General features: G+C 54.1%; 1 protein-coding gene across 1 annotated transcript in view; it reads right to left on the bottom strand.

Moving 5' to 3' along the window:
* Nucleotides 1–11,662, bottom strand: part of LTBP2 (latent transforming growth factor beta binding protein 2) — a gene marked incomplete at its 5' end in the record, with an annotated part of 95,162 nt that extends 83,500 nt beyond the window's left edge. Inside the window, 2 exons of the mRNA XM_082841447.1 lie at nucleotides 4,756–4,826; nucleotides 11,184–11,662. Coding sequence (XP_082697573.1) covers nucleotides 4,756–4,826; nucleotides 11,184–11,662 — 550 coding nt within the window. The remainder of the gene's footprint in view (nucleotides 1–4,755; nucleotides 4,827–11,183) is intronic.
* Between the last annotated feature and the right edge of the window lie 3,755 nt (nucleotides 11,663–15,417).

The raw sequence follows: 15,417 nt of genomic DNA, 5'->3' as shown, positions 1-15,417 counted from the left end.
ACACCTGCTTACCAAAAAGATCTAAGGTACCTCTACATGGTCAGGGGAGAGAGGGGCAGTGTCTCTTGCTAGGTCTGTACCCTTCGTGTTAGTTGGGTCTCCACTGAAGTCATGTGATTATTCCCCTTAACACCTTCCACTTTCCTCTCCACCACTCCCACCAACTACTGAGTTTCATCGGATGGTTCATCCAGAGACGAGCCATATGTAGACTCAAGCCTCTGGCTCCTGGCAGCTCCTAACCAGTCAGTAAAGAACCTGCAAATCCCACCCCTGCCCTGACCCTTTTCCCCAACATTTGTTCAGCACTTACCATTATGAGGTCGATTTCTTTGCATACATCTCCTCTGTAGAGTCTTATAACTACTACAGGTGCTATTCTGATCCTCATTTGACATACGGAGAAACTGAGGCTTAGAGCAGTCCAGCAATGTGCCTGAGATCACCATGCTAGTAAATGATGGAGCAAGGGTTTGAACTCGGGGATTCTGGCTCCAAAGTTGGGTGGCTATAGTCTTGCCCTTTGGGACGGGGTCATTTACAGGGCTGGGATGGGTGGGCCAGGGGAACTCCCTCAGGGAAGCCCAGGAGAAGCCCAGATCAGGAGGGATGAGGGTCTTCACAGCACTGAGATGTGGCCTAGAAGGTATGTGGTTCTAATGGCCCCATGCGCACACAGGCTTGGGACTAAAAGGCAAGCACAAATGCCTAGGCCATTCCAGGGTCTCCTGAGCACCGTGGGGAGTTTTCCAAAAGGGCCGATGAATCCAGGGCAGCAGAAGGGGACTCCTCTGCACGGGTCTGGGAAAGGCCCTGTGTCATTCAGTACATTCTTGTTGAGCCTTTACCTTGTATCCGGTGAACACTTGCCGCTGTGCTGCATGGTGTGGGCTGGTAGACACAGTCCCTGCTCGCAACATCAAGGCCAGACATGTACAGAACACACAGAACGTGCCAGGTCTTGAACTAAACACTTGCCCTAAGTGATCTCATTTGTTCCTCAGAATTCTCTGAGGCAGGGACTAATATTAGTCCTGTTTCACAGGAAAAGAAACTGAGGCACAGAGAGCTTGAGCAACTTGCCCAGGGTCCTGTAGCTAAGAGATGGAGTCGGCATTGAAACCCAGGCAGGCAGCACAGCCTCCTGGATCTAGGTTAAAATAACAACTAAACTTACCATGTTGCAGGCTCTCTACACACACGTGCTCGTTTCCCAGGAGCACGGTGTTAAGCCCTATCCTCTGGAGCAGGCTACCTGGATTCACACCCAGGCTCTACTGATTGCCAGCTGCGTGACTTGAACAAATAGTTAACCTCATCTGTAAGTGGGGATAAAGATCAACTCTAGTTTACAGGGTTGTTGTGAGGATGAAAAATTAATAAAGTTCTGATGCACAGAACACACTGTAAGAGCTACAGTGTGTTATTATTATTAATTCTCAAAAACAGCTCTATAAAGATCGTTATACCCACTTAACAGGTGAGGCACTGTGGCTGGAAGAGGGCCAGGCACTTGCCTGAGGACACGGAGCTGTGATTCAAACCCATGACGCCTTGAATCTGACACCAGAATCTAAAGCACATGCTCTTAACTTGGAGCCTTCCTGCTGCGGGGGAGGGGAAGATGGTACTCCACCTAGCCCCCTCCTCAATAGACTTCTCCCCAGAACAGCCCCAGCCCCCGTGCATCTAAGCCGAGATAAAACAAGAAGCCAAAGAATTCTTCAAATCCTCTTCCCCAGTGCGAGCCTTCAGAAGCCTCCCAAAGGCTGTGTGTGCACTGGGGCGAGCCAGTCTGGGAAGACGGGACAGTCTTCCAAAGGCCCTAACTGTAAACAGGACCCTGGCACCCCACGCCCTACACTGCTTCCCCTCAGCTGAGCGGGCTGGCAGGCCCCAGTCAGCTGCCTCCACAAATACGTAAACACACAAATTGTGTGGCGAGCTGGCAAAGCCACAGAAGGAAAGGCAGACACCAAGACCAGAGGAGGAGATGGGGGCACAGCTCCAGACCCCTCCAGGGCGCAGAGAGCAGCTGGGCTTCTAGCAGTGGACACCTGCAGACACAGTGGGTCCCCAAGGTCCAGTGACTGCACAGGGATGAAGAAAGGGGCCTGCCAAGGAGATGGCTGGTACGTTACAGCAACCTAGGAGTCTGTGACAGGGGGCAAGTGGGAGTCGGGGGTGGGCCAGGGGACAAAGGCCATCCCTCGCTATGCAGGGGCAGTGGGTTGGACCTACGGATATCTGGGAGAGACCAGGGGATGGATTGAATCCCCACACTGTTCTGGGACTAGACTTTATTCTTGGCAGTTGGGGGGATGTCACACACCCCTCCCTGTCACCACCCCCGCCGCGGCCAGGCCAGGAGAGGCACCCCACATGTGGGAAACCACTAGGCCAGAGTCATGAGCATTCCCCGGCGTTGGCAGCCTCTGTTCCAGCCAGAAGGGCAGCTGTGGGGAGGGGATAGGGAGACGCAAACCACGGGGGAAGCAGGAGAGCCAGCTGACAGGGCGTGGAACCAAGAGCCCCATATTTGACAGAGCTCCGGACCTCGCCATCCAGGGCCAACACCCCACTGCCCACGTGGTTCTCATCAAGCTCATTAGCAGCAAAACAGCAACAAGCAAACAGCGCTGGGCCCAGCTAATTAGCACACAGGCCTTCGGTGGGCGAGCCAGCTTCGTGTGGGAAAGGCTAACGCCCAGTGGCAATTCCTCCAGGAGCGCTGCCAGCCCGTGTGCCAGGGCCACAGGTATGACCAGGGGAGCAGCGGAGGGCCGGGGAGAGAAACAATGGGGCTGAGGCCCCCCGGGGTGGAGTGGATACTGACAGCAGGCTGGAGCGGCACCCCCAGATCAGGGCATGAGGATGCACACACACGTCAGTTCTGACAGTCTGCAGACTCACCCAACCTCGAGTTTCCAGTGTTGAAACTCCAGATTGGCAGAGAAGGACGCTGGAAAGTCATGAGAAAGTTAGGAAACTGAGAACCTTCAGGGCTGAAGGGCCAGAGCGAGGCCCATGCCCACCCGCCCTGAAGCCACCCTCCCCAACTTCAACTCAAACCTCAGCAACACTCTCTGCTAAGCTCAATAGAACTTAGGGGCTCTCCTCCTCATCTCCAGCCCCACATCCCACCCCAGGCCTCAGCTCCAGGACTCGGAGTACTGCTGTCTCCTCGGGCACATTTCCTAACCAAACTGAGCCTCAGTTTCCTCGACTATAAGTAGGATAGATGATCAGTAAACACTCATGTTATAGGATTGGGAGACAACTAAGATGACGTATGTGAAGAGCTCAGCACAGTGTTGGGCATATAGTAAATCCTCGGCTGTTAGCTAGTAGTAGTCATTGTTATAGTAGTAATGGGGGTAGTAGTGGTAGCAGCAGCAGCTGCAGCAGTAGTGATGGTAGTAGAGGTAACAGTAGCAGTAGTAATGGTAGAGGTGATGGTGGTAGTAGTAATAGGAGGTAGAGGAGGAGTAAAAAAGGAAACAGTAGTACACGGCCATCCCCAGTTCACAGATGCAGAAAGTGAGGTCCAGGAAGATGAGGTAAGATATCTGGCAGCAGAGTGTGGAGATTAAGAAGAGGGACCCTTGGGCTTCCCTGGTGGCGCAGTGGTTGAGAGTCCGCCTGCCAATGCAGGGGACGCAGGTTTGTGCCCCGGTCCGGGAAGATCCCACATGTCACGGAGCAGCTGGGCCCATGAGCCATGGCCGCTGAGCCTGCACGTCCGGAGCCTGTGCTCCGCAACGGGAGAGGCCACAACAGTGAGAGGCCCATGTACCACAAAAAAAAAAAAAAAAAGAAGAGGGACCCTAGAGTCAGGTTACCTGAGTTCATATCCGGCCATTTCTAGGCCATGTGACCTTGAGCACGTGACTTGTCTGTGCCCCAGTTTCCTCACCTGCCAAAAGGTGAGTGGCTCTCCCTGCCCCACAGGACGTGTGAAGTGAGTCTTGCACAGAGCGAGTGCTGCATAGCTACTGGCTCTCGTGTTGCTGTCACCTCCTCCGAGGGTACCATCAGTGGAGGCTAGGGCACAGAGCCCGGCTCTTCCTACCTCACTCCTTGGTCTCCACATAACTAAGATGACTACCCTCTTTTTTCTCATCTGGGCCAGCCTGCCAGGCTTTGGAGTGGTTGAAAGGAAGACTGCTCCAGACACAGGATCAAAGCCTCATCTGACCATCCTGGTAGGATGCCCACCAGGGGCCAGGGGCCAGAGAAGAGGTGGACTCCCCTAGCACGACGCTGGGAGTGGTCCCCCCAGGAATGTGCGATGCAGAGGCTCTGGGGCCAGGTGTGTTCCACAGACCACAGTGGTATGTGAGCACCACAGGGCAAGCTGGGGAGGAGCCCCAACACAGTGGAGCAGCAGGTGGGGAATACAGGAAACTTTACAAACAAGAGAGGGGATTTTATTTGAAAAGTCATCTTCAGTTGGAGCCTTTTTTTTTTTTCGCCATGCCATGCAGCTTGTGGGATCTTAGTTCCCCAACCAGGGATGGAACCCAGGCCCTTGGCAATGAAAGCGCCAGTCCTAACCACCAGACCACCAGGGAATGCCCTGGAGGCATTTTTCAATCTCCTCTCTTCCACTGCCTCCCCCCTGGAAAGGGGCTACCTGCTCAGGAGACAGATTGAGGAAGACACTTGTGCTCCCCGCACAGATTCTGGAGTCCCCATGCCCCGCCCAGCTCAAGGAAGAGATAGGGAGAGGGTGGATGCGGTGGAGGCACTCACGTTTGATACAGTGGTTGGTACTGTTTGCTGTTGTCCATCCTGGGCAGCACTGTCCCCCGCAGACATTCCTCCTGCAGGGTCACCAAAACAGGGTCAGCATAGGGTGCTCAGAACGGGACTATTCACAGAGCCCTACTGATGGTCCCACCTTCTACAGGCGGGGCCTGGGGGAACTCTGCCAGGCCGGGCACTGTCCCCCTTTTCTAGGGAGGCCTCGTGGCCCATGGGCGGGTGCTTTGGAATCCTTCACATCTAAGATTGAAACCTGACTCTGCCGTTCTCTGCATGAGCTCGGGAAGCCTCATTCTTTTCATCTGTACAATGGAGATAATAATACCTGCTTAATGTTGTTGTGAGGATTAAATGAGATAGGATATATAGCCCCCAACACACTGTCACAGGGATCACGAAGATGATCAAAAAGCCAGTTCAGAGTGTCTCAGTCACTTTCCAAGACTAAACAATAAGTAAATGTCAGAGCCAGATTCAAACCTCAGTTGACCCAACTCTAAGTCACGCTCCAGCTCCGCATGGCCTCTCACCAAAAAATTATCACCGTGGCCCTTGCCAACAAACGCTGATAATCCAAGGGAAGCTGGAAAACGTACCCAAAACAGCCTTAAGGACATACATGTGCAGCACCTGCCAACACATGCACACTGGGAGGAGCCTCAGCCCTCTGGCAGGCTGGTGCACGGTCAGACGGAGCACTGGCTGGGACAGAAGGAGCCGGAGCTCCAGAATTTCTCTTTAAGAGGAGCTGAGGAAGTGGCAAGCTGGTAGGAAGATGGGGCTGGGGACTCGGGATAAGCTGCACTGTACGGTGAGCACGCTTTTTACTTGGGCAGGCTGATGGAACTTTCTCGGTGGGAGATAGCCCTTCCCCCAGCTACTCCTTAGGGCTGGCACCGAGACACCTGCAGGAGACACTGACCAGCAGTTGCCACCAGGGCCACTCACCTAACTCACCCGAACTCTGCCCTCAGGTGTGGAGTATCCTTCACCCACCCTGACTGTCGATCTAAAACCCAAATGCCCAGACAGAGATGACTTCCCGAGAAGGGCTCTATCTGGAGAAGACCTCTGGGGCCCTGACTTCTCAGCTCAGGCTGGGCCTGGCTCTGCTTCACAGACCCCATCATTACCATCAGAAATTCTCTACTCAGCACTCGCTGAAGCTCAGGGTGAGCGGGGCAGCAGAGGTACGGAGCCCAAGAGTGGGGTGAAGGACAGACCAGGGGGCCCTTCCTGTGACCTTCGTGGCCGGCGTGGTGAGCATCTGGTCCCACTTAGGAGTTTGTTTGACATTTGTGTGGCCCCCAAAGCTCGTGTGGTTTTTGAAACCTTATGAAACATTCAAAATAAATTCCTTCAGCTTGAAAAAGCTGAGGCCCATTCCTGGCCCTTTGGCCCAAAGCTGTGGGGAGCTGCCTCCCAGGGAGGCCCCAGAATGCCCTCCCACCCAAGGGCTGTGCCATTTCAGCCACCTCGAAGCCCCTCTGCACCGCTGCCTTCATCGGCTTCCTGGCTCCCGAAGGCCTATTCCCCATCAGGGCCCAAGTCTCTAGGTTCTGGGGAAGGGGCTGGTCCTCACAGCCAGGGCTTCTGAGTGTGTGCCCTGGTGGGAGGGGGGACTACCCACCCATTGATGAGTCATTACCCCCTCTGGTGGTGGCAAGGCCTCTTAGAGGCCTGAGAGGTCTTTGAGAAGGAAGCAGACAGCATGCCCCGGGAGTTTTCTAAAAACTAGGGTCTGTGGGAGTCCAGAGAGCACGGACTGAGGGGCCCACCTGGCTGAGAGGTCATGGCGTGGAGCCCAGCTCAAGGAGGCCCCCCTGAGCCTGCTGGTTCCCTAGATGCCTTCAGAATGGCTACGGAGCTGACTGTAGGAAGACAGCAGCTCGGCATGCCCTGCTGACCACGGTAGAGCCCTCAAGGCCGTCAGGGCCACAGTGAGAACTGGTCAGAATCAAAGATGCCAAGCAGGGGGGCAGGGCTTGGCAAAGCGGGCACTCAAGAGGGATACAGGAGCCCAGCCAGAGTCTTGGGTACAGGCTCAGGGGGGTGCCCGATGGGAGATGACCATTCCGTGAGCTCTGGCTATCTGGAGAGAGCAAATGAGCCTGACTAGCTGGGGCCAAAGACTCAGTGGCTCTGAGTCTCTGGAAGATACGACTCAGAGATTATGTAAGCCCAGCCTTCCAGGCCACACCACTCAGCAAACATTAGTCCAGTATCCAACATCATTGCCCAACCCATCTGGCTAACAGCCTAGGACAGCTGCTGTTCCACCTGGAACAAATCTGGTCATACTGGTCCTTTGTTATAGACGCCTCAAGGCTCTCCACTGGCCTCTACAAAGCCAACCGGGCCCCTCCTGCCTGTGGAGTCTAATTGCCCCCCTTCCCCCCTTATCTCCATGGCCACCTACAACCAAAACTATGATCCTCCAGATATACGAAGTTTGTTGTCCCCCAGCTGCACTGTGTGTGGGCACATTTTGATGCCTTTGCTTAAGCTGCTCTCTCTGCCTAGACTGCCTTCCCTCTCTTCTTTGCCGACGGAGATCCGTGGCTCGCTCCAAGACTTCCAGATCAAACGTCACCTCCTTTGTGTGAAACCTCCCCTGCCATCTACCCAGCCTTCCCCATTCTCCGGCCGCCACACCATTTAGCACTGATTACCTCAGGCTGTTGGTGTATGTCTCTGTCTTGAGTACCTTGAGGGCTCTTTCTTATTCCTCTTTGTGCCCCTAGAGTCCAACATAGTGGCTGACATGTGGTGTACTTTTAATACCTCTTTGTTTCACTTAATCCAATGTTTCCCAACACACTTCTGGTAGGAAAGGAAGTGTGACGTTTCCATAATCACAACATGCAGCAATGCTGAATCACACAGCGAGAAAGTGATTCCCTTTTTAGTGATCGTTCTAGTGTGATTAGACCAGTGGGAAAAAATCTCTGTTGGAGGTTGGGTCTTCACGCCAGGTTCTCTCTCCAGCCCTTGCCAATTGCCATTTCCAGTAGGGAGAACTACGGGGCTGAACTTCCTATGATAATGGTATTTGACTAGACTTTGAGAACATTTTGTTTTCATTTCAGTTTTCCTACAGTTTCCTCTTTATGACAAGTGGTACTATTTTCAGCTTATGATAGTGATACAAAGTGTCCTTGAAAATGGATTTATTTATGTAGAAAAATGCCAAGCACTGTTTGTAATACCAAAATATGTAACTCATCTAAGTGTCCCAAAACAGAAGGATGGATAAATAAACTGTGGTATATTCAGACAATGACATAATGACCAACAATTAAAATGAATAAAGTTGAGCTGATTATATTAATGTAGTTAAATTTCAAACATCTAATGAGGATTGGAAAAGCAAATTTTAGAGGGATAATGCAGCATAGCACCACTTATCTAAGTTTAAAATATGCAAAACAATATTGTATATGTTATGGATGCATGCATCTATAAAAACCTAGATTGGAATCATGGGTAAATTCAAGGTGGTGGTTAACTCTGGGGAGAGAGGGAGACAAATTTATAGACGATATTTCGACTAAAAAAATCAGAAGCAAAATAGGCCCAAATATTAAGGTTTGAAAAAGCTGGATTGTTAGTTGTATTATTTCCAATACTTTTTGTAGGTTTGTATAAAACTTCATAATATAAAATACTTAAAAATAAATAAAACACAAAATCCTGTTATTTTAACAGTTTCTAAATTTAAGAAAATAATAGAACAAGGAGGAAAAGATAGAGGAAAATATTATTAAGGTGGTATGCTGTGAGGCTAAGCTTAAGAAACACTGAATGCTGGGGAACAATGGCTTAAAAAGTCCCCTGTGGACTGTGAATTTCAGTAGTGCAAGAATTTTCTGCTCTGGTTACACTGTGTCCCAGACACCTAGCACTGTGCCTGGCGCACACTTAAAATCTTCATTATGTGCAATAAAACCCCACTACATTGCAAGTTCCACGGAGACAGAGGCTGTCTTGGCCACTGCTGTATCCCCATGGTCCAGCAAAGTGCCGGGCATATAGGAGACCTTCCAAACGTTTGTTGAATGAAGAATCCCCAGTAGTGGTGATGCAATTCCAAGCTTTACCAGCAGGTGGCACTTAGTCCTTGGCCCTGAGCAATTCACAAGGCAACTGCCAGAGAGGCCAGCCTGGCCAGAAGCCAGGAGCTAGAATGGACTTGGGGAGAGGAAGCCAATGGACAAGATTGCCACTCAGCTCCTCCCCAGATGACTGGGAGTGGCTAGCTGCAGTGCCAGAGGAACCCACCCTTTATCAAAGCTGCAGAAAATAATCTGGGGGAGGAGCCACCCCAGCATGTGATATGATGTGTGCACCTGTATATGGCAAGTGATTGTGGGTGGCAGCCAGCCCAGGTCCTTACACACCTGTGTACATCTACCAGCCTTATCAGGGTGACAATCTGCTTTGCTCATCACCACCTCATTTCACAACTGCGAAGAGTGCACCCTCCCACCCCCACTCCACTATCCCATCTCCCCCCAACTCCCACCCGAACGCCGACAGTATAAGCTCCTCCGTGATCCGGCTCAACCTATGCCTCCAGCCTCAGCCCTGTGGCTCCCCTACACCAGGGTGCAGTCCTGCCCCGAGGCCAGTGCCAACAGTGAAAAGCCCTTGTCTTTGGGCAGTGCTACGACTCGGGACCCCACTCCTGCCACTTCCCCTCTGCTTCCCCGCATGCTGCCCAGCGCACCCCAGGGCCTCCTTCTCCTCCAGGCTCGTCAGCCACAACCGTCCATCCCTTTATGCTTAACATGAAGCTGCTGGTACTAGAAAGCATGTTCACCAGTGCCTATCTGTCCATTTCTCCAATTCGATTTGAAGTAATTGAGTTGCCCTCCTGGCAGGAACAATGTCTTTGTCTCGGGGCCCCATCCCCTATCCCAGGCCCTGCACACTTGCTCTTAAGAAGTATGTATTCACTTGCACAGGCCATTACCACACTCTGACTGATCCTCTGTGTAAGCGACTTGGCAGTGCTCGGGTCTACTCTGTCTGCCTTAAGCTGGGCCTTCCAAGGGCAGCGGGGAATTCATTCACTCACTCAACAGATACTTAACAAGCAGCAACTATATACGAGCACTGTTCTAGGCACCGGTGACACAGCAATGCACAAAACAAAGCCTCTCTTTTTATAGAGCTTACATTAGCGTGGGCTGGGAGACCAGGCCATAAACGCAGAAACAGAAACATAATATGTCCAATGGGAATAAGTGCTATGAAGAAACGTAGAGCAGGGTGAAGGAAGAGAGAGGGTGGGGCAGGAGTAGTCAGGAAGGTCTCTCTAAGCAGAGAAATACAGGAGAAGAGTGCTGCAGCCTAGGAAAATAGTGAGTGGAGAGGCAGGAAGAACATCCTCGGGAGTAGAACAGGGGTTGCAGTGTCCTTCACGCTATGAGCCAGGGGACTGAACCCAACTGGCAAATAGGGCCCAAGCCGAGAAGGGCTGCCAGCTTCCTTCCCAGCCTCCCCGATGGTGTCCCCACGCATCCCCACACTGCCCGGGCCTCCAGTGCCCTCCATTCTGGAGACACCTGTCATACTCAGGCAAGACTGAGCCTCCCGCAGCCATGAGGATCTTCAGCGGGGCCGGGGGTTACTGGGGAACCTCTCCCACGCTGCGAGGGAGCCCCCGGCAAGCAGCTGGTCGTCTCAGGGTAGGGGGGAGACTTAGCCCTGCAAAGTGCGCGAGTCGCGCTGACACCTAGCTGCATAGGGGCACACACAGACCCACTCCCCCACGGACCCACAGTGCCACAGCCACATCGCGAGCAGGCTTCCTGCCCAAAGTGCCCCCGATCCCATGCCCACTTCCACGTCCAGCCATCCGCGGGCTCAGGCCGACCTCTGCTGCAACCCACAGACTCGTTCCCCCGCGCAGGCTTTGCTGCCAGCCTCCTTCCTGGAGATGCATCTGCCCTTGCGCTCTGGAGCCCCCGACGTCCTCCACCTACCCGCGCTCTAAGCCCGCTCAGCTTCCCCTGGGCCTCAAGCGCGTGGAACGCCCACCCCGCTGCCCTCTCCCCGATCCCTTTCAGATCCCCGCACCGCTACGGGCGTCAGCAGGCACCGGTTGGAGGCGGGAGGGAGGAGAGCGGGCGAATGCCCTGGCGCCTTGGGAAAGGATTAACGTCGGGTCTGGGCGAGCTGGTACGAAAGGGTGTGGATGATGTTTCTCTTTCCTCTCAACTCTTTGAGAGTGGGTCAGATGGAGCCCCAGCTCCGGGACCTCGGTCTGTTCCTCCGCAGTACTGAGGACAGAGGGACGAAAGGCAGAGCCCGGCGCCCTGTCCTCTAGCCAGCACATCCCTCCACGAACGAGCGTACGGGAGACCGGCCCTCGCTCCCCCAGCCCCCATGCTTCCCTCTCCAGTGCTCACCCCGTTAGCCGCCCTCGCGCAGCCCGCGGCCGCTGCGCGGTCCCGAGGCGCGGGAGAGCCGGGGGGTCCTGGGCCCGGGGTGCGGACTGCTGCTGGCTCAGGGGCCGGCTTCTCCAGGTCTGCGCAGGTGGCTGGACTCGCCGCGGCTGCTGCGCGCGGGGCGACCTCCTGGCCTCCGCCTCGGCGGGCCTGCTGGGGCTCCCCCAGCCAGGTTGGGGCCGCTCCGCGGGCGGCAAACCCGGAACGGGCACGTTCTGCTCCCGGAACAGACTGTACACCTTGGCTGTATCCGCTGCGGGGTGGCTGCCCCCGGGGCGCCGCAGCCGACTCGCGTCCCTTCCAGCCGGCTCGTATCTGCCCAACGGGTCCCTCTGAGCATGACCCATGCCCACGAAGAGAGCCAGGGTGAGAGGCAAGAAGCTCCTCCAGGGGTTCCGAAGGACGCGCCCGGGGCAGCGGGTGGTGGTTGGGAGCCTCATGGCGCCGGGGCGCCCGGAAAGCGGCGCGCGCGGGTAACTGCCCCGGGGCTCGCAGTCTGTGCGCCCGGCCGCCCTCTGGCTGCGCTCCGGTCCCCTCTCGGTGGCCCGCCTCTCCCCGTCTAGGGGGCCCCGAATCAGACTGCGGGCCAGGCTCTCCGTGGAGCGAGGGCCAGGCTGCTGGAGCGGCCCGGGGCTGCGTGCAATGAGCCCGGCGGCCGCGCTCCGTCTCTAGCTGGGTGGGCACCGCTGTCGCACCGCCGCGCCTTCTCCCCGTCACTGTAGCCTTCTGAATGGGAACCGGAGGGTTTTATTTTTGGAAACCTCCCCCCGATTTTTCGTCTCTTTTATCCACACCGTGCCCCCTCCTCGGAGGGACAGCTCAGCCCCCTCATTACGGGAGAGGGAGAGAGGAATTCCAGCAACACCCACTTTGGCACTGGGAAGCGAGCGGGCGGCGAGGGGTGTTAACCCGTGAGGAGCTGGGGGCGACGCAGGGCCGGCCCGAGGGCTAGTAGGCGAGATGACGCCTGCCGGGACAGGGGCACCCAAGCCACCTTTCTCTTGTCCTGGGCAAACTGAACTGCTGACCTGTCCAGAGTTTATCTCCCGCCCCTAACCTCAGGGACAAACTCCCTGTTCGATGACCAAGGCTGCAGCCTCGAAGGTCTGAAGGAGGTCAGGAGAGGTACGAAGAACGGCATGACAGAGACAGGACCCAAAGGCCGGGCCCCGGACCCTTCGCTTCCCGCCCGAGCCACTGGGGGCGTCGGCCGGGGTTGCGGCTAGAGCTGGGACAGCACGGGGCAGCTCGCCTGCCTCCGCCGCCGTGGGACGCGGGAGCGCTGGAAGGTCCCCTGGGGGCGCGCGCCCTCTAGTGGACTAGGCCGCGTCCTTGGCTACCCTGCGGCCGGCAGAGACCTGTCGCTGCTAGCCGCCTTAGCTCCTTGATCTTAATCCCCTTCCTGCTGCGTCAGGATCGAGCCTAGGCCTGAGGCGATGATGGCGGCGGATCCTACAAGAGGTGTCTTCTCTTCCACAGGGGAATAAACATGGAGGATCTGGAATAAGGTCACTCAAGGAGACAGCGTGTGTCCAAGAAGTGAATGAAATCCAGTCCTCCAGCCTGCGGCTCAGATCCATTTCCTAGATTCCCATCCAGCCCCTCACTCCCTCGGGATTCGATGAGCTTCTGATTGATGCAGTGAGTGTGCTCACATCTTCTCGTGTTGGCAGGGAGAGGGCAGGGGTGCTAGAATGCCAACGGCCACCCATCTTAGTACCCCCAACTATCAGCTCATCACTCACACCATGGTCCCCTGCCCTAAAGTCTAAAGGCCTGGCAACCATGGCTGCCTCCCCCAAGCACCCCACCCCGCCCCTGCATTTCTGCAGCCTACTGCTTCCTGGAGAGGCAGAGGGACCGAGCAGGCAGGAAGGCACCAGTTTATAAGGACCCACACCACACAAAGGACAGACCCAGTCTAATGTTGAAAACAGCCTCAACTCCTGACCTTGGCCTCCAAAGCCCTGCAGGACTGGCCCCCTCCCTGATCTACCTCACCTCTTGCTGGGGCACTCACCACACCGCAGCTGCACTGGCCTCCTCTCTACTCCTTGAACAGGCTAAGTTCATGCCCACTTCCCTCTCCCCGAAACACTCATCTCCAGGATGTTTTACAGGACACGCTCATCGCTTCACCTCTCAGCTCAAACATCACCCCCTGGAGAGGCCATCCCTGACCCCTCAACCTAGAGCAGACTTCCCACTCCCAAGTCATCACTTTCTAATACAACACCCTGTTTCACCTTCATTGCTCTAGAGTAGTTGAAATTGTTTGTTTACCTGCATAACTGATTTATTGAATGGGCTGAACCTGAAGAGGAACAATCAGGAAACAGCTCTATTTTTCTCCTCTCACTGCCTTCAACCATATTATTATGGTGAATTTCTCTTCTCCACCCTTAATGGCATCTCAAGCAGAGTCCTTGGCTTGCCCATCGCCGTTAGTCACAAGAACAGTTTCGTTTCTATAATTAAGACCAATTTCCAGGCACTAAAAAGTCTGGTTCTGTCCAAATCAAAACCTCATCCAATTTAATCAATCTCGTATCCAATTTAATACCCCTCCTCTCCCTCCACAGGCCTGTCCCCTGGCGCAAGATCATGTACTAGGGAGAGTGGGGTGTGGTCTGATTTTCTGACCTTCCTTTTCTGCTGTGGCTCCTCCACATCAGGGTTGGGGGAGAGGTGTTAGGGGGACAATGGTAAAGTCCTGTGTGACAGGTGCCCTTGGCTGACAGGTGCCAAGCTCTGGCTCTTTCATGGGCACATTTGTGGGTTCTTGGGGAGCTCTCTGCATGATCTCCACCCTGCACTACCATAGCGAGGCACTCTCTGGGCAATTTCCCTTTGTCCCCTACTCCCCATGGGACTTTCCTGTCCATGCCAGCAAACCAGTGGTGAGCTGGCTGCATCTCTTCCTGTTATAAGGGCCACTCCAGCCAGTCTCCATGGTCAGATTTCTCCAGACAGAAAATGCACACAAGCCTCTTCATTTATGGACGTCCCCAATTCCTAAAGATATAGGTTGGGTTCTCCCAGGAACTTTCTTGCTGTGCTTTGGTGCATTGGGGTGCTTGCAGCTTCTAGCACCTCAGCTAGCATCAGTGGAGACAGAGTTATGGGGAGTCATGCTAGTTTCCTCTTCTTTGGAGGCCCCCAGTCTCTATGACTGGTTTTCTTAGGGCCCTGTTCACTTGGTTTGCTTGGGGAGTACCCTCAGGGGAAATCTCAGCCCTGCTTACTGATGCAACTGTTCTCTGACTCAATGACTTTCTTCAATCCCTTTGTATTCGTAGGCTGGAATCCAGGGATGTATCTTGATAGTTGTTGAACTGGTTCTGCCTTTAGTAAGATGCCTAGTACTTCTCTTTGGCATGTGAGAATATATAGTCCTTATTGTTCTAGCCTTTGCATCTTCAGCAGAAATTCAAAGCCCACAGGAAAAATCCTGTTCAACAACCTGTAAAATTATTGTCTGACTTCCCAAGCCACAATGATAGCTCTAAATGAGCAGGTATCTTGCCTGCCTGGATAACCCCTGTTTCCCCAAAACCTAGAACAGTGCTTGCCTCTAATAGACAGCCAAGAAATATGTGTTCAGGGACTTCCCTGGTGGTCCGGTGGCTAAGACTCCACGCTCCACATGCAGGGGGCCCGGGTTCCATTCCTGGTCAGGAAACTAGATCCCACATGCCGCAACTAAGAGTTTGCATGCTGCAACTAAGAGTTCTCATGCCACAACTAAAGATTCCACATGCTGCAACTAAAAAAAAAAAAAAAAAGATCCCGCATGCTGCAACAAAGATCCCGAGTGCCACAACTAAGACCTGGCACAGCCAATAAATAAATAAATATTAAAAAAGAAAGAAAGAAAGAAAGAAATACGTGTTCAATGGATGGCTAACTGAATGAAAGATAGGGTAATCCCAACAAGTAGGGAGGGCTGGTATCATTAGACCCATTTTCAAAGAGAAAAACTGAGTTCCTGGTGGGAGTTCCTGGTCCAAGTTCATGTGCTTGCTGCCTTTAAGGCTGGTCCTAAGGATCTCCTTGAATTCTGCACCTTGCATTTTGGGATGAATGCCATCTCAATTCCCAGGATGCTCAGCTCTCTCCCTGAGACACTGCTCCTTCACAGCTGTGGGAAAGCCTCAGCTCCACACTTCCCTCCCCTTGCCTCATTATCTACCCA

The sequence above is a fragment of the Leucopleurus acutus genome (genome assembly GCF_964270905.1).
Source record: "Leucopleurus acutus genome assembly, chromosome: 1".
NCBI classification, from domain to species: Eukaryota; Metazoa; Chordata; class Mammalia; order Artiodactyla; family Delphinidae; genus Leucopleurus; species Leucopleurus acutus.
This window is presented reverse-complemented; position numbering and strand designations above follow the sequence as displayed.